At 41.3% G+C, this 24411-nt stretch overlaps 1 protein-coding gene across 3 annotated transcripts in view; it reads right to left on the bottom strand.

Annotated features, from left to right (window-relative positions):
* Positions 1 to 3618: 3618 nt before the first annotated feature.
* LOC146861711 (uncharacterized) overlaps positions 3619 to 24411 on the bottom strand; it is a 539257-nt gene continuing 518464 nt past the window's right edge. For all 3 annotated transcript variants that reach the window (XM_085646062.1, XM_085646065.1, XM_085646063.1), the window contains 2 exons: positions 11295 to 11387; positions 3619 to 5641 (listed from right to left, as the gene is read on the bottom strand). In XM_085646062.1, coding sequence (XP_085502188.1) covers positions 5019 to 5641; positions 11295 to 11387 — 716 coding nt within the window. In that variant the 3' untranslated portion in view covers positions 3619 to 5018. The remainder of the gene's footprint in view (positions 5642 to 11294; positions 11388 to 24411) is intronic.

Genomic DNA, 24411 nt, shown 5'->3' with positions numbered 1-24411 from the left:
CATGGTTGAGTACACATCCCTTTTTAAAGATAAGCCAACCAAGATAAAGGGTTCCTACAACTGTAGGACAGAATTTGTCATATATGTACTAACATATGTATGTAACATTATTTATATTGGCAGTACAACACTCACAGTAAACAAGTGGGTGCTACAGCACATGCGTGTCATAAGCAACACTAATCAGGCATACCCAGTGGGAATGAATTGTGAGTTACACCATAACCACAATTCTAAATAAATTAGCTACTTTGTAATTCACGCCGTCCCATTTGACAGACGGGGTGGTGATAATGTACAGGCACTGCAGGAACTTGACATGTGCAACACTGTAAGCCTAAACTGTAAAACTCAAAATGGGCTCAACACAGATGAGGAGCGGTACGCCTGTCACTAAGTCGGTCCGGGAAGAAAAAGATCTGTAGGCAATATTGCCCAATACATGCACCAGAGCAAATTGGATAACAAGTTGCAGTGTGGAGCAAGGCAAAACACCAAATGCATATGTGCCATGACAGGTTTGCCCACATGGGCTTGGCTTTATTTTGCTTTTTTTGTACTTTACTTCAGGATGCACGTTGTTTTGATGAACTGCTGGATTGCTGATATGGTGAGTTGTTAAAACATGCCTCATAGGATTTTTAAACAGATAAATTCTAATCATAGTTTACCATATTTGAGTTTGCTAGCGCTTTAGTTGCGATGCAAGCTGCAAGCACAGAGAAGTAGTGGCATGTTAGAATGCTTTTGCACTTTAAAACGTCAGCCCTCAGGGGTCCATTTTATATGCGCTTTAATTTGATTTCACGCTCTGACAATATGAATTTATGACAATATGCAATGCGTTCAGTTGACTGTGTATGGTTCCGCACACATGGTATATTATTCAGGCACAAGCATTCTTGATATAATGGTGTGTGTCCACAAGAGCTTGATTGTTTCAATATACGGCGTAATGTAATGGCACCCTAAATTGTCTGCCAATCAGAACACAACAAATAATCACTTTAGTTGATTTCGTCCACATGGACGGTATCACTGATGCTATACTGATATATGTAATTTGTGCTATGAAACTATCTGCCAGTAGAGGGCTTGATTGATTGAATCATTGTACTATAATGCATTGTATGAATTTACAGGTCACAATACTGACATATGTGCAAGATGTCAATTTTCTATAATATAGATGTAAAACTGACAAAAGTTTTATTTAATGTATTTTATCTTTGTGGTTACATTCACGAACCAACATAGTGTGCATGTTGCGCTAAATAATAATGTGCTAGATGCCACCGTAAATACATTTCTTCTCTGGGAAAGATTACTAAAGTCTTGTCCTTATGTCTATGATGATGTAATAATTGAAAAGCACACTGAAATGATGCTCATATCATGTGATTAAGGCCGCACTGGACAGCTGAAATGCGTAACGGTGGATACTGATATCAAATCTGTCGTCTGCATCAATCCTTATTGATGGTGTTTGAGGACTGTTTTGTTGGAGATATATATATATATATATATATTAACTGCAAAAACTAAAGATTACAGGGACGTTATATTTAGGCTCATATTTCACTCATACAAAACCAGTTAAATTCAGCAGTTATAGTTACCTGATTGAACTATGACTTACTCCCCCGCAATGCACTGCTTATGACCTCACATATCCCATCACTCATGACATGGTCAGTGACATCACTGGTGATAACTCAAGTTACAGTTTGAGTTTTTTGCTGTGAAATCACAATCCTGTCATGATCTCGCAGCATGACTTTTTCAAAAAATCATTTGCTGCCCTGGCGTTGCCCCATGGAGACCTAAGGATCAGTTCTAGGGAGTCAGGGTATTCCTACCTGCCCCCTTTTCTTTATTATAACTTTTGGGGTGGGGGGACCTGGCTGAGACCAAGTCTCAAGATGGCTGCAAAAAGTTCTAGGTTGAAGTGTTGGCAGCTAATCAGATATCAGCACAGGGACTCTCGGCTCCTCTGAGGATCTGCGTTCCTATATAAAAATGTGGATTTCTTTTATTATCTCCAAAACACTTTAATGAATTTACATCAATTAACAAAAAGAAGGCTTTCTGAACCAAGACCCACCTTCCTGCCAAATTTGGTGTAATTCTGTTCAGCGGTTAGTGTCTAAAATCCCTATGGGAATTAACTTGAAAAACACACTTTTTTGACCCCCTCCCTACTTTTTCTCAGCCTGCGCTTGACCGATCACCCCGAAAAATGTCCGTGAACAACTAGAATCTTCAGAGCACTTCTTTTGAAAAATGTCATGAAGATTTGTCAAACCGCACCAAATAATATGCAAGTCAAAAAAACGCTTTTCCTAAGAAAACATGGTCCCAACTAGAACAACCTACTGGGGACCGCCAGTAGGTGATATTATATACATACATTTCCCCCACTGACTCTTTTGTGATTCCATTATGGGACCTCATTTTGCTTCTGGCTGTTTTGTTTCTGTGCTCTTGTTTGCAGCTGATACATACATATCTTAGAATTTTCTGACAAGGATGGTCAATAAACTCCAAACAATCTCAGCTTTCCCTTGCATGGTGTTTTCAAAAGACAAAGAAACAATTACATGCACAGGATAGCTATATTTTCTGACTTAAGTTGTATCAGTTTTATTAAAAAAGTGATACCTCTATCTTCATTTTTATAACCATCAGAACCATTCAAAAGAGTAAGAATTGGTTGCACAGATGAGATTCTAAACGAGCCCAGCGACACTGTATTGATCGATTTTCCGAATTTAGGTTAGAAGATAACCTTTTTGTGGCATCTGGGGGACTGTAAAAGGTTAAGACAGTTAAAAAATAAACCTTATCCCACAGGTTGCCTTTATATAAGAAACACTGCTAAAAGTTAGCGCGTATTCTTTCTCCCGAAGGGCTTTGTTCTCATTTGATGATGGTTATTGCAGTGAGTCCTACTAAGAGGTGCTTCAACACGTTTGAACTGTGAAGCAGCAACGTGAGACGCTGCATTCTTTTGTGAAACCCTACTAATCAAGCTAAATCCTGTTCCCAAAGTCCCAAATGTTTGCAAAGTTTTGTGTCATAGATTCCAATCAGTTTCCTCACCCTCCTTCATGCTTCATGAGAGTAGCTGTGCCACTGGCTGAAAGACGGAAAGTGTAGGAGCCAATATCCATTTGTAGAACAAGTTACTTACCTTCTGTAACATTCTTCATGATGGATCATGATGCTTACGCAGATTTCTTAAACCCAGCCATGTCCTCGCTTGAGAATAGACCAGGATTGAAAAGATTTCTTAGTGTGAATGTCACTGTTTTTCTTCTCTCCACATAACGCCTGCTTAGTTTTGAGGGTGTGAGAAATACTAATTGGAATTGCTTTCATGGTATCGTGACTTTTTTTATATGTGGTTCCGGCATCACTTCCAATGAGTTATCATTAGCGTCTACCTGCTGCTGCTGAACTGAAGTTGCTGACAAAGAATTCCCAGACCCCAGTCTGAAAACTAGGGTAGAGTTTAAAGAAGGAGTCTATGCGAGTAGTCATCAAATCCAGAAGAAAACGTTATTGAAGGTAAGTAACTTATATTTTTTTTTTATAGGCTTTTTCTGAATGCAAGTATTCAAATCATAATAAAATTAATTAAATGACAGAATGCTTGATTCACCTGTCAACTTATCTGAGAACACTCTCTCTGCTTCTATCGCAATACAACTAAAATTGAGCTAGTGGTTGTAAATAAGAGCAAAACGATTCCTCTTCCTAGCCCAAGCAATAGGAAAATCAGTATCCTGTGCCTTTTGCCATGCTTATGCTAATCAGTAATGACCGTTTTTAAAGTGAATAACCACTTTGAAGCTTGGGTCCAGATGGTCAATTTTTATAAAAGTGTTTAAAAAAACACATTAATGTAGTCATGCTAAAATCTTTAGTACACAGTTAAACCTCCTAATTGTCAGCCTTATTCGAAAGAACTGAGAGCCCAACAGACAGCAACAAGTAATAGAGAATCAAGCAGCACACAAACACAATCTGAATTACTGCCACATTCAAACTTACCTCCCAGGTCTACTCTCCCAACTCAATATCAACAAACATCTTCTGGAACACAAGAGCAACTTCCTTTAAATTACTGTGGAGCAGGAATAATAACCCAATAGCTACCTTTACCATAACATTGCATACTCGCATATAACATATCCACTCAAAGTTATCGACTACCACTTCTTTTCAATTCCCTTGATGCAGCTTCAAAGTGAATAGAAGGTGCATGTTGACATGATATTAAACATACAAATAAATAAAGTATGTCTACAATTTACCCCACTGTGCTTCTCTGGCCAAAACTGTATGCAACACACACAATGTAATTAATGGACCAGTTCCTTCATACTCTAATGGTTTTGAACACAGCCCTGATTTCTATTGGACAGAGAGCAAATCTGGATGTTGTGCTTATTGATCCATTGTAATATTAACTGGTTTTAAATAGTGCTTCCTTAATACCACACTTCTTTTGATTTCTAAGCACTGTGCAGAACTGGAGCTACTATTGCCGAATTTCATAGTATACAATGTATCTATCTAAGAGAGATTGAAGGATAAAATGACAAGGAAGAGATTCAAACCCATACCTTTCAAACTCTGCATTTCTCAGCTGGTAATGTTTAACTCACTGAGCCATCCGATTGTCTTCGAAAACAAGCAAGCATTTTCTCAGTCTGTGAAACAAACAACTATGATGCCAACATATCATTAAGACTTAAAAGTACCGACAATCAGTCAGGGAGTGAGCTATCTTGGCGTGCGTTGCTATGTACACAGATGATTCCTTCACTAACAGGTCAAGCTCATGCCCGAATGCTCCTATGCCATAGCACACGTCCTATGTGTGAAGCTCTTTCTGCACTCAATGTAGGGAAATAACCAATTGCTTTATAAAGCTTTTTCCCCAAGCAAAGAGCTGCACCCCTGGGAGAGTCTCTGGTGGTGCTGAAAACCAACTCTGAGCAAATCTCTTCTCAGAAATAGTGAAGAGAAGGCGTTTCCACTCCATCCTTGTGAGGCATTTCTGTTGAAGTCGAAGATGGGTCATCTGAGTAAGCCTCTTCAGGCACTGTGGGTTGCACTTGAATGTGGATTATTTGGTGCTGTACAAGCAATCTCTTTTGAAAAAATCCCTTCCCACATAAAGTGCACACGTAGGGCTTTCCACCCGTGTGATAGACCTGGTGGCGAAGTAGCTCAGACTTATACAAAAATGTCTTTTTACATTCAGTGCAGGGAAAGGGATTGTCACCTGTGTGGATTAGCTGGTGACGTTTAAGGCTTATCTTTCGAGTAAAGCTCTTCTCACACTCGTTGCACGGAAAGGGCTTCTCACCAGTGTGAATAGTCTGGTGAAGTTCAAGAACTGACTTACGACTAAAGCTCTTCCTACAATCACTGCAGGAAAATGGTTTCTGTTGTGTACAATTTTCACTTTGTTTCTTTGTCTTGTTACAATCCATGAAAGGTGTGCGCTCCTCATGTGTGTGAACTAGTTGGTAATTCACACTGGTAGACTCGTGAGGAAAGTTCTTTCTGCTCTCACGGCATGCAGAGGACACTTTTTCGAAAACCCTTCCAGTGTCCGATAGCTCTCCTACAGAATGAAAAACAGAAATATTAGGAACAATTGTATTTGCTTAAAATACAAAATATAGCTATGTTTCCACATGTCAAAGGCAGCGGTTCTACTTTAGGCATGTAACTGAAGATAGTCTAGTAACAGCTATGCTGTGACGGGCAAGAATCAGTTCCCAGTGAAATCAGTAATATCGCTTGCCAGGGAACAAGAAAATCAACTAAAGGCCAGTCAGACAGTCAACAATCCTTTATTTGGCTAATCGTATTGATAAAACTACATAATACAAAATGAAAACACAATATAACACGCTCTTAAAAATACATATACAATTGATTTCATCTCAGCATCCTTAAATAATTTGTCCACATATACAGTGTCGTTTTCCTCAACTACCTCACAAATTATTACTTAACATACTTTTTCTTTGGCGTCAAATTGCTCCTAATTAGAGCATAACCAACTGGCTTTGACCCCAACTGTTGGTAAAACCCCACTTTACATTACAAAACGTTGGCTTCCTTTGAAATCGGGGTTAAAAAACGTTTCCTATATGTGTATACAATGTGCAAAACAGCATCAGATGTAAAGTGCTTTGTCTAGCGGAGTTTTCACAGGGAAATTTATTGAGGTTGTCATACTAGACCTTGGATGGGGGAATGCAAACAAAGTGCAAAGTGCTTAGTTTAAGACGAGGAGGATAAAACCTGGATTGAGTATCCGGAGTCCACTCTAAATACATTTCCAAACCTAGTGTTATTGAGACATAATGGTTTGCCAGGTATTGTGCAAGGTAGGGGACTCCTTGCATTTAAGGTCCAGTCAAGGTTTGTTAATGTCAAGAAAATCAGCAATAAAACCCGCCGCTGCCCACGGGAAACAACAGACCCTCAAACAGCCCAAAAAGATTAGCTAACAATCTTACCTGTCAGATCTTCCCTTTGAACTGCATTGGCTGCAGCGCAGCACGGACAACGAAAGCTGCTGGCCGCTTCCTTAACATCTCTGGGACCAATCAGCTACTGCGTGATCATGGTGGGGTTGCGGCTTTCTTGAAAGTAACAGACAAGGCACCGCTCCTGGATCCACTTGAGGGCACTGCTTGGTCCTCCTGAATTTATATCAGCTCGGGTGGCACTGGCAGAACTCGCGGTATGCTGAAGGCAGCTTGGCTAGTGGTTGACTGAAGCCAAGACCAGCTTGTGCAGCCTCTACTATACAGTTCAGGCCAAAAATGTATTTGACACAGCAGACCTGGTTCTTAGGCAGCACAGACCACACTTACTGTCAGCACGCGCACAGCTTAAATACAGCTCTAAGCTCCTCAAATGCATCTCTCACTGTGTGATCAGGGTTCTATAAATGCGTGGCTAATGCATTTCAGTAAGGTGAGGCGGAGCACCACACTGAAATGCGTTAGTCTAACGCCTGATGCGTGGTTCTTTGCAGGACTGTTTCCAGTAAACTACCAGGAAATCTGAAATTTGGCCTTCATAAAACAATAAGGAGGATGTTGTGTGTGAGGCGCTTCAGAATTATTTTGAGATCCATCACATACTGGACAGTTATAAGTCTGGTTTCAGGTTAGGACCTGGGACCAATTCAGCTCGGGGTAATATCAAGAACAAGCTGATCCAGGCAAAAGACAAAGGATGACCAGCTGTGTTGGTGCTACTTGACTGTCATCTGCCCTCAACACATTTACATATGCAGTGTCTGTATATCACAAGGAGGGAGTGGTAGGCATTAGTGACAAAGCAAACAAGTCTACTTGCTCTATTTTGTTTGGGAACATAGAAAAATTTCTGTATTCTGGTTATTAATTTTTACAATAATGTTCCCCCGGCAGACTCAGCTTTAATTTTTAAAAAACTTAGCTCGGAAATCAACTCCATACTTTGTAATAAAGGAAAGGAGTGTGTCGCCATATGGGGGGGGGGATTTTAACTGCACTATTTGTAATAGAGCCAGGAACGGAATTTGTGGTCTAACTTTGGATAAAGAGTCCGCACCAACACATTTTGAACACAATGGTAAGGGCGACGCCCTAAATGAGATTCTTTTTGTGAATGACTTAGAGTTTGCAAACACTTTATGTCAACCAGAAGTTCTGTTTACTCCCACCTTTTGTGGTAGGGGACTCTCCTCTGTAATTGATTTTGTTTTGATTTCTTCGCGCTTTAGGAGTAGTGTTAGAAATTATGATGTTTTAGAATTATCCCTCAGTGATCATTTTCCCATTAAGGTGGAACTTAGTAACCCCCGCGTTATCCTTGATAGCACTCCCAGGCCACAATCTAGAGATATTGTTATCTCTAGACAAAACGGATACGCCATAAAATGGTCAAAAATTGTCCCTGCTGACTTTCTTTCCAACCTAATTAAGACATGTAACACATGTTTCAACACTTGTCTGGATATTGCCTCCAAAGATCTAGAAGTAGTAAATGATTTTAAATCTATTGTAACATGCATTAAGGAAAGTCTGTGGGTTAGTTCGAAAAAAGATAATAACAGAAACAGGAAAAAGGAGGGATGGTTTGACCAAGAGTGCACGAAGGCACACTCTAAACTTAAATTGGCATTAAATGGACAAGTAAGGGATAAAATTCAGATCAGAGAGCTCCGTAAGTCTTACAAACTGGCAATCAAGAATAGGAGGGCCAGCTTAAAGAAGGAAGCGTGGGAGGAACTACTAAGTGCTTCAGAACGGAGAAATATGACTGCCTTTTGGAGGGCAGTAAACGCACCATATTTTAAGGATGACACCAAGGCGAGGATTGAGATAGCCATTGGTGAGAATGAATGGGTGAGTTATTTCGAGTCCCTTTACAGCCTCGTTGACCCTTTGAGTGATTCGTTAAAACAAGATTTACCTAACATATCCACAAAATTTAAGAGCTTGAACCTCACATTTACATTGAGTGAGGTGTTGAAGGGTATTAGTTTGAGCCAGGGGGGCAAGGCACCAGGCCCTGATGGGGTACCTGTAGATGTTTTTAAAGATAATCTCACACTATGGGCTCCCCTATTAACTAGATTTTTGAACGCTGCTTGTAAGCTAGGTCTCCCTAACACCTGGTATGAATCAATAATAGTACCAATCTTTAAAAAGGGCGATAGGGAAAGCTGTAAATGCTATCGCCCTATATCCCTACTCGATTCTACCATCAAAATTGTGGGCAGGGTTATTCTTGAAAGGTTGCAGGTGTGGGCAGACGAGCACAAGATTATCAGCGACTTGCAATATGGGTTTAGGGAAGGGGTCGGGACTGTTGACCAAGGACTCAACTTATTCATCCTATTGGAAAAATATACCAAGGCTAAGGGCGGGAAAATGTTTTTAACTTTCGTAGATTTAACTTCCGCCTTTGACTGTGTTACACACAGCAAACTATGGTTAATTTTAACACGATTGGGAGTTGAGGATAATATTATTTATTTCCTAAGAGAGTTGTACAACGGGGCCAGGGCTACAGTTAGATTTGGTCTAAAGGGAGAATGCAACAGAATGTTTAATATTGCGAGGGGAGTAAGACAAGGATGCGTCCTTGCTCCGTTCTTATTTACAATCTACATCAATGGGCTTGAGGATGTCTTGCTGAGGGACTGCACAGATATGCCATCGGCAATAAAAGGCCATATCCCGGCCTTAATTTATGCCGATGATGCCGTTCTGATGGCAAGGACCCCTGTTGCAATGCAAACTATGATTACTTCCTTTTCCACTTTTATGACTAGTTTGGACCTGAGGGTGAACTGTACAAAAACTTATTCCATGAATTGTGGCACCAAAACTAAACAGAGGAAAAAAGTTATGTTCATAGAGTCTAAGCCATTAGAACATATTTCTACTTTCCCCTATTTAGGAATTATGTTTGAATGCTCAGGTCAGTGGAATGCTGCAGTTAAGGGGAGAAACATGCAATTCACTAAGTCCATAATGGCCCTTAAACTTTTTAGTAAAAAGATGGGTAAGAAACCATTGAAAGAGTTATTGTGTATTTACAAATCCAGTTGTGTGGCCGTGGCAACTTATGGTGCAGGAATTTGGGGTTACTCAAATGTAGCTAGTATTCAGCTAACAGAGAATAGTTTTTTGAAATTTCTTTTAGCTACTCCAGACGGCACATCCACTTTTAACGTCCATGCTGAGCTTGGTATGTTATATATTGAGGACCTCATTAGAATTCAACCTGTCCTCCTGTGGTATAGGGTTTGGACTACAATTGAGTGTCATCTGAATCGCCTCATATTGAGGGATACCCTAAATCTGGAGAATGTGCACCGAATAAAATGGCTGAAGTATATTAAAAGCTTCTGCGGCCACATTAACCACCCGGAATTTTATGATGATCCTGAGTCTATGGCAACGATCTCTAGGAAGGAACTGAAAAGGTTATGTATTATGTACCTAGAGAAGTTAAGAGAACGAACGGAACTGACAAAGAAAACTGTGATGTCCCATCAATTGATTTTAATATCGCAGGATATCCAACCATACTTAACCCTGCGGTTGACGGAACATGAAAAGTTCCTGCTGATACGTTTTAGACTTGGGTTTCTTTTTAGGTCTGTGAGTTTTCCTGTAAAGAATGATTGGTCAGCTGGAATTATTAAATGCCCCTGTGATAACATTTCCTCCCAATCGGACATTCATATTTTATTCTTTTGTAAATATTATGTTATACCTAGGGAAAGGTGGATTAAGCCAATCATAAAATATATGAATCTTAGACAATGCCGACCTGCCTTTTTGATTATACGAAAACTTGAGGATATATTCACGGTCGCCTCGGTTTCTGTATTTCTAAGAAATGTTTTCCATTTAAGAAAATCGATACTGTTTTAAATGTATTTTAGAGCCCATGTGCCTTTTAACACTCATTTTATTTTATCACTATTGACTTGAAATTATCTGAAGTATGAAATGCTCAAACTTGAAATTTGAATTTTGGATTATGAAATGTGATATAATATGTCTTTTTATGTACTTTTATGGTTATCATTGTTTTATAACCGAATAAAGTCTTAATGAATGAATGAATGAATTAAGGTAATAATACTTCTGGAAGCTATTTTATTTTCAGAGTCCAAGGCAGAACTCCACAATATCACCTGCAGCTGAGAGATCTCTACAGGTTTGTCTTATTTCCTTGCAAACAATCACAAAAGTGGAACTCAGTGGGGATGGTGAGAGAGACTAGCAAATTTTCCTTTCCTTCAAAAAGGTAACACATTTCTTTGGGGGATTAGGAAATCGGGTGTAACCCCAATCATTCTGGGACTACAACATTATAACCATTGGAGTGCTCAGCAGCACACAAGAAGATAATGATTCATCAGTTTTTCACCTAACGATGTCCAATACATCTACCTCCAATCTCTCATGTCTTCAGTCAATCTATTGTTCGTTCTGATTCTGATCATACAGAGCTCTTTCGCCAACAGCCTGTTCTTTAGGTCACACATTCACCACTCAAAAGATGGGCTCACATCTAACAGTCAGTGAATGGCGATCTGTCTCGTTGCAAGTGGTAGGGACAGCACTACTAATCCTGCACATGGACCTTGATTCATACAGACATGTCAAATGAAGCTACCTTCTCCTATGATGATAACTTATCCCACTGCTGACCTTCCGTAAACAATTCCAAGTTTTTATGCTCACCTGAAGCTTTTTTCTCAGATTGTATCTTCTGAACACACATTTCCTCATCAAGTTTTGTACTTAGTGAAAACACAGCAGTAATCACTGGAACCGCTGAAAAAGAAGACACAGACAGGATATATTTGTATGGCATAGTAAAAAAGCTTGGGTGAGAAAACTAATTCTCAAAACAAGCAATTAACATTTATTGGCAGGCAGACTGTGAAACATGAAATGTACAAACTGTGCAGCTCCCACAGCTCATCTCACTCAACAAACACAACCTATCTATCCCTTGGCCGAGCAAAACCAAATAAACTGCATTACCATCTTTCATAATTCCAGAATCACTTGGGCCTTGGTGGAGATAAAAATCAGACACTGCTAAGATTTTTGTAAATAGTCAGAGAGGTTCACATATCGTAAAAACAGGTAAATAAACCCGATTTTATTAAAAAAATAATCCATCCTAAAGCATGCTGTCTTTTTGTCTCAGGCTAAAATTCCACAGGCAAATGGTTTCCTCAGCACACTCCGTTTTTATCAGTATTCAGTTTGGGCACAAACATTGCAGATGAAGCAAATGAAACGAATGGAGCAATCCTCCAGAACATGACCAGGGGCATCTCCGTTCCTGAACTTGCACTTTAAACTGGTTTCGGGCTTAGGCGCTGTCGTGTCTGGGAGGAGTGGGCAAACGGATCGTGGCGTCTTCTGCGAACATACAACTGTATCTGCTTTTATTGTACTTGGGGTTTGTGTTTCATGATACGTTTGCGTTTGGTTTGTGCACACATTGATCAATACAGACAAACAGAAAATTCGGGTATAGGCAAGCGCGCACACGCACAGAGTGTCATTCATGAATATATGAGACTGACACAGGTTAAAGGTTAGGATTTTTCATGGATGGATGGCAAGGTGGATGGATAAATATACAATGGGCATACCTGTGAATATTGATGAATGTACAGATTTGAGTGGATTGATGTGGACGTCTGGGAAAGAGCTAAAGTTCATTTTAACCAAAGCTATCAATTATAAATTGGAATGACGCAAGTACAAACGTGTGACACAAAACAATAAACTCCAGTTGTGTGTAGAGACATGCTTCAAAGAAAGGCTGCTATGGAGGTGACTGATGGAGCCGTGCTCGAGTGTGCTGACCTTCCCTCTCTCCCTCCTGCACCTCCGGTCTCGGGCTTCTGGCTGGCTGCATGCTGACAGCCAAGACATAGAATACGGAGCCAGGAAGCTGACGGTGTCTGGCTCTAGAACGGTCTGGTAAGATGGTAAAGTGGAAGAGTCATACAGTAACAAGGTAGCGAAGTTAGTTATGGTGGTCTGATGGTCCTGGTCCCATTACTCTCTAAGTGCCCCAAACTCAACCTGCCGAGTCTGGCCTGCTGAGAATGTTGCAACAGAGAGCACAGGGGCACAATGGCATTGAAGATGGTGCATGTCTAAGGTGACGTCCTCGGCATTGCAGATATAGGTGAAGAGGAGGACTGCTCCCCATTCCCGACCACAAACAACTGTCTGCAATGTCAGGTGCTCCTATATCCACTCTAACTTGACACTGCTTTGCCCCCTTCAATCCCGCCGCGTGTTGCTTCAGACATAAGGGCCCTGTGGAAGCAGTGGTAAGAAAGTAGTTGTGGAGGATTTTGCAAGACTAGCAGTAGTACACTGGCACAACCTTGTTGCCTTTACACCAGAGAACCCAGCAGAAGAGGCACTGAAGTAAAGACCTTCCAGATGAACAAAGTTTGGGAGTTGGAAGGAGAAAGTCAGGAAGAAAGCAACAGTAAGGGTTCACGATGTGCTTTACCAGTCTTAAGTCTGAAAAATTGTAAAGGCCAAAGAGTTGTTATGTATGGCAGAGAAGAGAAACTACTAAAACACCGCTACCAAGGCAATAAGATTTGCAGACTGCACTAAGACGTCTCCCAAGAGCTACATAAGGTTAGCCGACGCTTTTTAAAGAACCTAATACACATTTCAAAACCTACAGACTTGAAGTGCAAAGGTTGATGTTTCCCCAGCAGTACATTAATTTCTTCTGTCCTGTCCCCTCACTGATCTTATGAGGTTTTCTGTTCAACATTTTGTGAACCCATACAGGTCCCTTATCCAGGCTTTTATCCAATGCCCTCCCCCTTCAATAATTCTCTTGTATTTATGTTTAAGCTTCCCTTTAGTCTACCTCATATTGGCCACCAGGAGTTTACAATGAACTCCCTACTCCTAATCTTGAAATGAGCACCGAGAGCCTCTTTTCACCAATATTTTTACTCAGCCTGTGTGAGCTGAACTTTAAAAAATGAAAGCAGAAAAAGATTTCGAGTAAACGACTGGAAAAAACACTCGCAGTGTTAATTTAAGATATATCGATGACTGGGTGGTAATTAAGCTGAAGTAGGCTGACCAGAGTCAATGGCAGTGGGACGGAGAGAGAAGAGAAAGAGTTGGGAAGGGTCACCAATTCTACCAGTATGGGTGTCGCACTAAAATAAAACGTAACTTGCATTCAGTGCTTATTGCTTAAAATTATATTTCTATACATTTGTTTTATTTATTTTTTTACTTTAACTGAAATTTATTTTGTTTCATTACAGCAACATAGAGCAAAATATTAATGATCTGTTCATTACAATCCATCGATCCTTCACTTTGGAATTACCAGATAAAAGTTGATTAAAGAGTGTTAATCACATCTCGTTTCACTAGAACACTTTGTAAAATAGGTGTTGAATGATCAGTATTACGATTGTAAATAAAGCAAAAAGCAGAACAACAAAGATGTGAGGGAAAAGAAAATGACGTCTTGATATGAGCATTAGCGCAACTGATAATTCAACGCAAGTGCTAACCTAAGATGCATTGTAACCAAGAGACCTTTGGATATACATGAAGTATACCACGAGTATTCCTAAAGGTGGACCCACCACTGGCACAGAAAATGTAGGTATGATTCAGTAATATAGGTATTTTGGGATACAATCAGGTGTTTTGTTCCATTGTAAGAAGAGATCTATCTTGTTCCATAGCAGTGTTAAGCCACGATGCATGCAAGTGCGTAGCATTTAGTATGGTATTGTCTTCACTTCTTATAAAACAGAGTCACGTCCTTCAGGAGCGGCTGGTGGTACCTTCTCCAGATTTCCATTCAGATAAAATGGTCTTAATCTCCATTGTCAATAGTAGGTAAAATACGTGTAAGTTTATTCAATGCAATTGTAATGCAGGTAGCGGGTCTGCTGCAAATACACCTGATAAAAGCTTCTGTGGTGTCATGGTTCAGACTGAAGTACAAGGTCTGCATGACTGAATACCTTTGCACAGAAAAAAATGCACTTTTAAAGCACATGATTTAGATTAGCTATAGCTAATTTGCAATTCCCACATAGATTAGGTTATATAAATACTAATCCAGAAAATCTGTCGGGGATTCAATAAACGCTAGGAGTTGACCAGCGTGTGCATTGTTCTAGAGCAGGGGTAAACTTGGAGGAGATCTAAATATCCTACCAGGTCTCTTGGTATAGTAGGGTGACATTTAAATCTAAACAGACCATATGCCATTTCTACTGGATCTTAACGTTCAGTTTTGAGGTCATTGAGGATAGAAGTTTAGATACCCAGTATGCTATATGGACCAGGCTAAGAATTAAGTAATAAGAAAAAGTACCCCTTATATGGCAAGTTCACCTAAATTCAACATACAGGCTTTTAGTGTGAGAAACTGCAAAAAGTCTATGTTGTGAGACTGAAATTATGTTGAAATTAAGCAAATGCAATGGGAAGAATTTGTGAGTTCTAAGTAGTTGAAGTTGAACATTAAAATCTCTTTAGTTGCCCAGTACTCCCAAAACAGAATTTTGCAATCCATGTTGAGTCTTCAATTGTGCCGCAGTGACAAGTAAGTGGATGTTTTCATTTTTTATTTTAATAAACTTTTTATAAATATAGAATACCAAAACAAGTACCAAGGTGAAAAAAAGTCATACAACCACCCCTGCCCTTCCCCCCACCCTGGCCCTTAAACAAAAACAATAAGGTTGACTCGAGGTAGAGAGAACCAGGTACATAAAGACTCTAGTTGCTTTTCTCAGTCCCCAAAATGTATAAGATAAAGCATAAACACATAAGAGTGGCTAATTTTGGCATCCATAGTGAGCTGTGAGCAATGTGGTATATGAAAAACATAAACATGATGATATCCCTGCCATGAATCATTAGAAAACAGGTAGGTCAAGCCTTTAAATAACCAAACATCGCATGCAATCAGGCCAAGCAGAATTGATAGACAGTCGTTACCTAAAAGAAAAAGGAAGGAAATTTGCTTTTCAGGGACCCTAAGAATGTGTCTGACTGAGCCACGCAGTTAAGGGTTCCCAGATAGCTACGCCCTTCTTTTTTCCCCGGATGCCTTTTTTTTTTTTTAGCAAAGATAGCCTTCTCGAGGTGACAGGTCGTGACCAATCGGGCCAGCCATTGGGAGAACAGTGGAGGGTTTGGATCTATCCAAAGCGAAGCAATACAGATCCTCAGTATAGTCATGGCTACAAAAATAAGCGCTCCACTATTCTTTCTGTTAAACTTGTCTTGTATCCCCAACAGAATAATCGTGGGGGTTAACTGGATGTCCTGAGAGAGGACTTTGCTTAAGAAATCTTGTATTTTACCAAGGAATGGTTCTAGTTTCAGACAGGTGGAAAACATATGCACAGAGTCTGCGTTGAACTCTGAGCACCTAGAACAGAGCGTCCCTTTACCTGTTCCCCATTTAGCAAAATGTGCTAGGTGTAATATACAGAAAAAAGGCGGTCTTATAGAATTGTGCATGCAATTTGGCCGACAGCAAGTCACTCTGGGCAGATCGCAAGGCACGATAAAAGGTATTATAGGAAGTATCCAGCTTTAGCTGCCATTTATTTGCTATCTTGGACATGTCATCGGGCATTTGGCTATTCAATGTGGTGTATATATATCCAATACGGGGTAGAGTGGGGTCCTTTAGTTTGTCAATAAGACCAACCTTTGCGAACCCAGCAGTCCCACCAGCCTTACGGACCAATAAATCCCTTATGGCAATATACTTAAAGGCCTCCTGTTCCCTTAGATTGTATTGAGTTTTAAGGTCAATAAACGGCTGGATTCCTTCGGTGGAAAACAAATCTCCCAGCTTTAAGATTCCCACTTTATACCAGTCTTGGAGATAACATCTCCCAAAGATAGCTGGCAAGTTGGTATTATTATTGATGGGAGAGTAAAAATTCAGTCTGCCCAGCCCATAAAGTCTACTTCTGTTGGAAAAAACTTTATATGCACTCATCAGGGTCTTAAGTCTGACCTGTTTGTAGTATCCAAATGTCAATTGCTGGCACAGGCATCCCCGAGCCTCCTCCCCAAGTAGTAGTTGAAAGGGAGACGGGAGTCCTGCGGTTGCAATATAAGAATGTTCATGTATCAGATCCGTGCTATACTGCAAAATCTTCAATTAGGGAGCGCCCATCCCCCTCTCTCCCTGGGAAGGAAGAGCAGCTTAAAAGCCAGCCTAGGCTGAGAGTATGCCCAGATAAATTGAGAAACGAGTTCTTCAAACCTCTGAAACATTGTTTTACTGATCTCTAGAGGGATAGCCCTAAAAAAAATAGTAGTCTGGGGAAGTAGGTCATCTTAAGAACATTCCACCGCCCCACAATAGTACGGTGTAAGTTATTTATCCGATTAAGCGCTCTTTTCGTTTCTAGCGCCAACGGGATAACATTTTCTTCCATGATCAGGTCGGTATTTGCGACAATGGTGACCCCCAAATATTTTGCTTTCTGGACAACCCGACTGTCCACCTAATTAATTTCTTTAATATTGAGTGCGTATCCCAAGATTTTCCCAAACTCTTGAACCTCCTGTTCCAATGTTAAAATGGCAATCTCAGGATCAGGGGTCACCATGACCAGGTCGTCGGCATAGGCCATGATTTTAGTATCCCATCCGAATCTACTCACAGCCCGAACTTGTTGATTATTTTCTATTTTCTTAATAAAGGGGTCTATATATAGAGTGAAGAGCAGCGGAGAACAAGGACAGCCTTGGCGAGTGCCCCGTGAGATTTCAATCTGCTTCGTCAATTTCCCGTTTATTGAAATGCTGGCTGTGGGATTAAGATATTAAGATAGAGAGCTTGAATGGCTTGATTCGCTTTGGGCCCAAAACACATCCTTCTCATGACACCCCAGAGAAATTGCCAGGAGACCCGATCGAATGCTTTTTCAGCATCGAGTAAAATTAGCGATACCGGGTCGACTGAATTCTGAGCTGCGTCAAGCAGGGTGATGGTCCGTCGGATGTGTTCAGTAGTACCTTTCTTGGGAATGAACCCATGTTGCCATTTCAACACCAGGGGCTCTATTCTGGAAGATAATTTAAATGTAAAGATCTTAAGAATCGCAGTTAATGAGTGTAATTGGCCTGTAAGAGCCCATTTCCAGTGGTGACTTATCCTTTTTCGGAAAAATTACGATCTTAGCATTGGACCAGGAAGCAGGTGGAGATGCCCTGTTAGAGATATAAACTACAAGTGAAGTAAAGAGAACTCTTATTTGAGGAGCAATAAGGTTATAAAACTCAACCGGGATACAGTCGGCATCAACGGCTTTACCTTCTGGCAGACTTGCTAGGGCTATGGCAATTTCTTCCCAGGTCGGAGGATCTTCTAGTTGGTCATGATCTTCTGAACTGAGTTGAGACAGGGTGATTTCATTAAAATAGTTAGAGATCTCATCCTCTCCCAAGTCCGATGACCTAATGTTCTCCTCAGAGTAAAGATTCTGATAAAGCTCTCGAAATGCCCTTTGGATTTTAGTCGGGTCATTAGTAATCTCTCCTGTAGAGAGTTGAATCGAGAGTATTTCACTAGCCGAAACCTGCTGCCTAGTTCTGAAAGCCAATTGATGGCTGATGAGCTCGCTACACTCCTAGATCTTCTCGCGTGTAGAAGACCATTTAGCTGCCACCCTCTCTGCAAAAATTGACCTAATTTCAGCCTTAGTGGCTATCACTTCAAGCTGAGCAGCTTCAATTTCAGCCCCCAATTCAACTGCCTAAGTTAGTTTCTCCTCTGCCTTTTTCATCTTGTCTTGAAGTTTCGATACTTGCATCTGTTCTTTCTTATTTTTCCTTATGGAGAACCGTAAGGTCACCCCAAAGTCCCCCCCCCCCCGCGGATACCCGTCTTCAATGCATCCCATACCACCATAATTGTGGCTGACCCTATATGTAGCTCAAGGAACTCTTGGATCCACCCCTGCATATGCATTCACATATAGTATAAAGCTGTTTCAAAGCTCCAATTTGGGATCTTCCCGCTGGGTCCCAACCCCCGATGTTTAAGATAAGTGGGTTGTAGTCTGATATAAATCACGGAGCAGTATCTATAGAACAGTCCCGAACCAAGGAGGATGAATCCAGAAAATAGTTCAGCCTTGCTAAGGAGAGATGCGGGGCTGAAAAATATGTGAATCCCGGCTGACTAGATTTTAAACTGGCCTACACGTCACTGAGCCCATGAGTTTGCATTAGGTTTAATACAGCTTGATATACTTTGGGCTTTCTACCAACGTAGAACCATTGGTCATTCGCTTTCCAGTTGCTAGGTAAATTGATGTTAAGGTCACCACAGATAACGATTGGGAGAGGCCAATGGGCTAGTTCTCCTGTGATCCAGTTAATTACCCCAGGGTCGTCAGAGTTACTCCCATAGATGGAACATAAAGTGAAAGAAAAATTGGGAGGTAAGCAACATTCCGCTATGGCCCATCTTCCAAGAGGGTCAGATTTCACACGGACTTCAGTGAATGCCTGCTTTGTACCATAACCCCTACCCCACTTACCTTCGCAACCTGTGAAGTCCCCCTATAACTCAGAGAATCCAGCAAATGTTTCTGCGATCCCTCAATGTGTGTTTCCTGGAGACTAACAATGTCAGCCCCCAGTGAGCGCAGATCCTGTGCCACCTTCTGTCTTTTCAGGGCGTCATTCAGGCCACATATGTTAACTGAGATAATTCTAAGGTTGCTTAACTTATTCATACAACATTTTTATCAACTGGCCAAGATTAAACCACATGCAGATTGTATACACCACATAATCGAAGATACGATCAGTTTTATCCTGTATGCAGAAGAGCCTTAAAAGTTCCTTCTCCTCTGTCACCAGAAGCTTACTCAATTCGCTCAGTTTTTTTTCTTTTTTTTGCCCTTTTGTTTCTCTTAACCACCCTTCCATAACTTTTATAATTTCATACCCTAACTTCCAATATAGCTTCAGAGTAACGAAGGCCAATAAAGTGAGGACAAGTGTCATTGATCCCTCCACCACAGTACAGTTAACCCCCCACCCCTCCTGAGCCCCCCCCCCTAAATTAGAACAAATCAGGGAAACCCTGAGTGATGGTTATCAGATATGGATCCCCGCCGCCAAGCCACGCCATATATACCAGCCAAGAGGATTCGGTGTATGCAAATACCTGAAGAGAAAAAATAAATGAAACCAAAGGAAGAAAAAAAAGAGGAAGAGAAGAAGGTTCCCCCATTTAAAAACTGATCTGCCAAAGCCCACTGTTCGTTCACCTCACGAGACAGACAGTAGCGGGGAAGATCAGAAAGATCGAGAGAGAAGTAATAGAGTGGGAGAATACTGGGTTTAGTAGATTTCTCTTAGACAGAGAAGTTTCATATACCATTTAGCTAGGCCCTTTTTTGCCCTAAGTTCCCCCAGAAATTCACCAGCCTTAATCTCTGACAGAAAGATCTGAGAGGACCCATTTAGGATGACTTTCAGTCTGGCAGGGTTCGTTAAAAATACCTGAGCACCCAGGTGTTGAAAGGGGGCAATTAGTTGGCGCAGTCGCCACCTCCGCTCTACTGTAGAATGACATAAGTCAGGTTTAGCGAAGAACATTACCTCATTAGACCCCTTCTGAGAGTTCAGTCTAAGGAGGAAGTTCCCAAAGAATACCAGGAAGGCCCTGGGTTTTTCTCCAGGAACACTGCTGCCGTCGCGTCATTGCTTTAGATTGAAGAGGAAGCGATGTACCTGCTGAACCTCATGGTCTCAATTCCAGTTCGAATGATCAGGAAAAGCCTCTCGCAGGAGTTTCACAATATAGCGCCTTGGGTCGTCCCCCTTTACTCCTTCCGGAATACCTAGTGGGCGAAGATTATTCACTTTTCACTATTTACCTTTGGGTGGGTTGTCCGGCACCACGACATCCCCCGGGGCGGCGCTGGCTTGGGCGGCTATCATTTTGTTGATTTTTGCTCCCCGTGTCGACATAATCCAGCTTCTCCTCCGTCTCCCTTTCGGCCAGAATACCAACTCAATGGAGACCGAGGAAAAAACCGAGGCAGCAATGGAGGAGACCAGCCAGCGAGTAAAAAGTTCCCGGGGCGCTCTTGCGAAGGTTAGCACCCCGCAGCCGTTTCCAGCGTCCGAGTCAGCCACGACGGTCTGACAGTAGAAACGGGCCGCTTGCGTTCTGCGCAGTTTCTTTGTCGGCATCACGGGTCAGTCAGCCTAGCCGATTGTCGATGTATCTCCGGCACGTCGTGAGCGGCTGAGTTGCGTGGACTCACACCGACACCATCATGTATACAGTAAGCTTTTTCGGATCTGGATGTTTTCAACTTACATTTTCTGTCTAGGGAGACTTAACATCAAGCTGAGGATAACTAGAGGCTGTGGAGGTAATGGACAGGATAGATTTGAATAAGGCCAAGGCCATGGGATTTTTTGTCATTCAGCCTTACATGACTCTTCCAGTAGACTAGACAGCATTCTGGCAACACATTCAGTAATGTGATTGACATCACCAATGTCATTATGCAAATGAAAGGTAGCTTGAGAGATTTTTGTTGGATCACTCCCTGCTTTAGGCATCTTATTCAGAGGGTCTTTATTGCACAAAGATACCCCCAAGTGGAGACGCTACAAGATAACACTTTTTGGGATGTTTGAGGGGTAGGATAAAGCATTATTATGAGACCATCTGGAGACAATGGCTAGCCATACAGCAGAATGAGAGGCAGTGAAAGTGGAATGCATGGCTAACATATATGGCATCAATCTTGAACTAGAAAATGCACTTCTTAAATAAGATGTACTTCTTTCACAGCCAGAAAAGCTGGTGATCACTGACCCACAGATGAAACAGACGCTAAATGAGACCAGGATACACCTAGAGGAAACACGAGATACTCGGGATAGGTTTATTCTTACAATTTCAAGACAAAAACTCTACGGGAAGTGGGACAAAACTGGGAAGCTCTTTGCCTAGCTACCTAAGTGGAAAAGACCACACACTATGATACTTGGACTAGATACGACAATGGCGACATAGTAGTCACACAGGTGGCAATAAATGACACCCCTCCAACATACATACAATAAAGAACAAGAGCAAAGGGGAGTGGGGTTGCTCAGACTAACAGTAGAAAAAACAGAAATGCTATATGACCCTCTAAACTAAAAGGAAGTAGTAGCAGAAATAAAAGATACACATAGAGACATTGCTCAAGGAATCAACTATTTTCCTGCAGGCTTAGGACACAAATTCCTGAATGTGTGTATCTTAAAGGTCTTTATTGATACAGAAAATACTACAATATTGCTTCAGGATACACACTATGAGGGATGATATAATTGTATTACTCCCCAAACCAGACAAGAACCTGACAGAATGTGAATTGCACCATAGACAATATTTTACAAAAATACTGACATCACAATATCAAGTAGAGCATTTGGAAACAGGATGATGAGGGTATTGGAGATCCTACGCATAAATTGAGATGATTAATCCATTTCCTGGTTGCAATGGAATGAGCAGAAACACACTGAAAACTAGCAGTATTAGGTATCCATGAAGCACTCAGTACAAAGAGGCGGAACGATATGCTGCTGGCATGGGGAGAATGGGATTTGGTTCTGGCTTCCTGGGCTAGAATCAAATACTGTACAATCAGTCAACTGCAAGGGTAAAGACGGGACAAGTTGTATGGGAGAGCTGGGTGATGAGCATATATAAAAGGTTGCCTATTCATGCGTGCCTCTGTTTGCGTTGGAGGTGAAGCTACTGGCGAGCAGGCTGGGGTGGTATTGCAGAGGTGGGGGATCACTGTATGACTCACAACACACACACAGTTTTCCTATACACCTATTTAATCAGACAGGTGGATAGAACATGGGACATAGTAATAGGGTAGGGTATGAGATATACAAGAAAGCCCCAGTGTCAGGAAGTACAAGAAACCTTTGGTGTGAGACCTGGACAGGTCTTACAATATACCAAGCTGCTACACATTGCAAGAGAGATACAACCAAATTCCCGATATCCAAAACATCATAGAAACATTTTCAATTCTTTTGAATTTTGTGCAGGGAGGGAAGACTGGTATCTGAACTGTAAAAGGCCCTAAGGGCAGATAAGGGAGGGATATCTTTGAAAGTGTGAGCACAATGGGAGGCACACTATCCAGAATCACTCACAGAAAAACAGTGGGAGTTGGCCTGCTACCAAAGTAACGACGTCTAGAACAAATGTAGCCTTAAATAATGTATTTTAATTACATGCACAGGCCTTATTTGCCTGCAGTAAAACTATGTTTGATATACGCTGTGAGTCTTTTCAGGTCCTAAATGTAGGGCAGCTGAACTAGACTTCTTCCATTTGGTTTGGGCACGTCATGTAGTCCAAAGATACTGGGTAGATATGATGGACAGATTGCATCTTATAACACCAGCAATCAGTGTATACTGGGTGGTCACAAAATCAACCAAAAGGGAAATGAGAAACTAGCAGTCCGAGGTACAGACCTCTCTACATAATGCATAGCAATACATTGGCTACGATCTCAGGGGTCGTGACGGCAGGCCTGGGTGAGGGGTATGACTGAACAGGTAACAAATGAGGATGGACAAAAGAAGCTGACAAAAATGGATGAAAAACGAATTTCAGATCTAACAGAACGGCAATGATACAAGGAGAGATCAGATAACCCAGATAGCAGACTGCCTTGAATGGGTCAACTAAAGGGTAATATGATAAGAACACAACAACCCAAAATAGTGGCACACAGCGACTGTATATACTGGGACTTAGGAGCTAATTCAGTATGTTACTAGATACATTGTTTTTAAAGCTGGGATAAAAGAAACCCATGGTAGGCAGCTAGGAAGGGTTGAAGCAAGCATCAATACACATACCTTGAAACAGTATTGTTCTATTGTGACACTGCACTTTGAATGACTAGTCTAATTGGCAAGTGTTCACTCTGATGCATTTAATAGTTAAGATTGCAGGTAAGTAGTGAAAGAACACTGATCTTTTTCACGATAGTTAGCTTTATGGGAGAAACAGCACTCGATTCAAAGTATCAAAAGGTGCCTTGACGAACCAGAAACAAGGTCTTATTTCAATAGTAGTTAGAAAAATCAAGTCCCCCTCTCCTTTTTAGGCATAGTCTGGTGACAGGGCCGGACTGGCCGTAGCAGGCACCGTGTGTTTCCCCGTTGGGCCGGAGGTAAAGGGGGGGGGACGTTTTTGTTACTGGGGGTTGGTGTTCGCCCCTAAGTAACAGGGCAGTAGCCTTTAGTGTTGTGAATTTACTCCATCATCTTACAAAATGTGAATGATTAGGGCCAATATGTACAAACCACTTTTGCATTTCTTAAAGGTACGAATAGCTATATTTCGGGTTGTTAAGAAATGCAAAACTGCCTTTCGGTATGTACAAAGGCATATGGGGCATCGCAAAATAGGAAATCACAAACAGGGATTTCCTATTTGCGAATCAGAAACCGCGTGTATATAGCATTTCCTAATTGGGACCAGTCGCAAAAAGGGCATTTAGGAAATGCTATAACCATCGAGTCCGATCTGGTGGTAACCAGATCGGACTCGATGGTAATAGCATTTGGTGGTAACCAGGTATAAACTTTAAAAAGGCAACCAAAATGCATCAAATAAGGTCCCTAATATGTACTTATGCAGTGAATTGACTCTGCAAAGAGCTCTATGAGGATAAGGTTTATAAATGTGGAGGGCTTTTTGTGTCTACACTAAATCTACGACTAA

This window comes from Triturus cristatus, chromosome 3_1 (assembly GCF_964204655.1).
Source record: "Triturus cristatus chromosome 3_1, aTriCri1.1, whole genome shotgun sequence".
NCBI lineage: Eukaryota > Metazoa > Chordata > Amphibia > Caudata > Salamandridae > Triturus > Triturus cristatus.
Note: the sequence above shows the minus strand (reverse complement) of the source record. Positions and strands in the feature narration are given on the sequence as shown.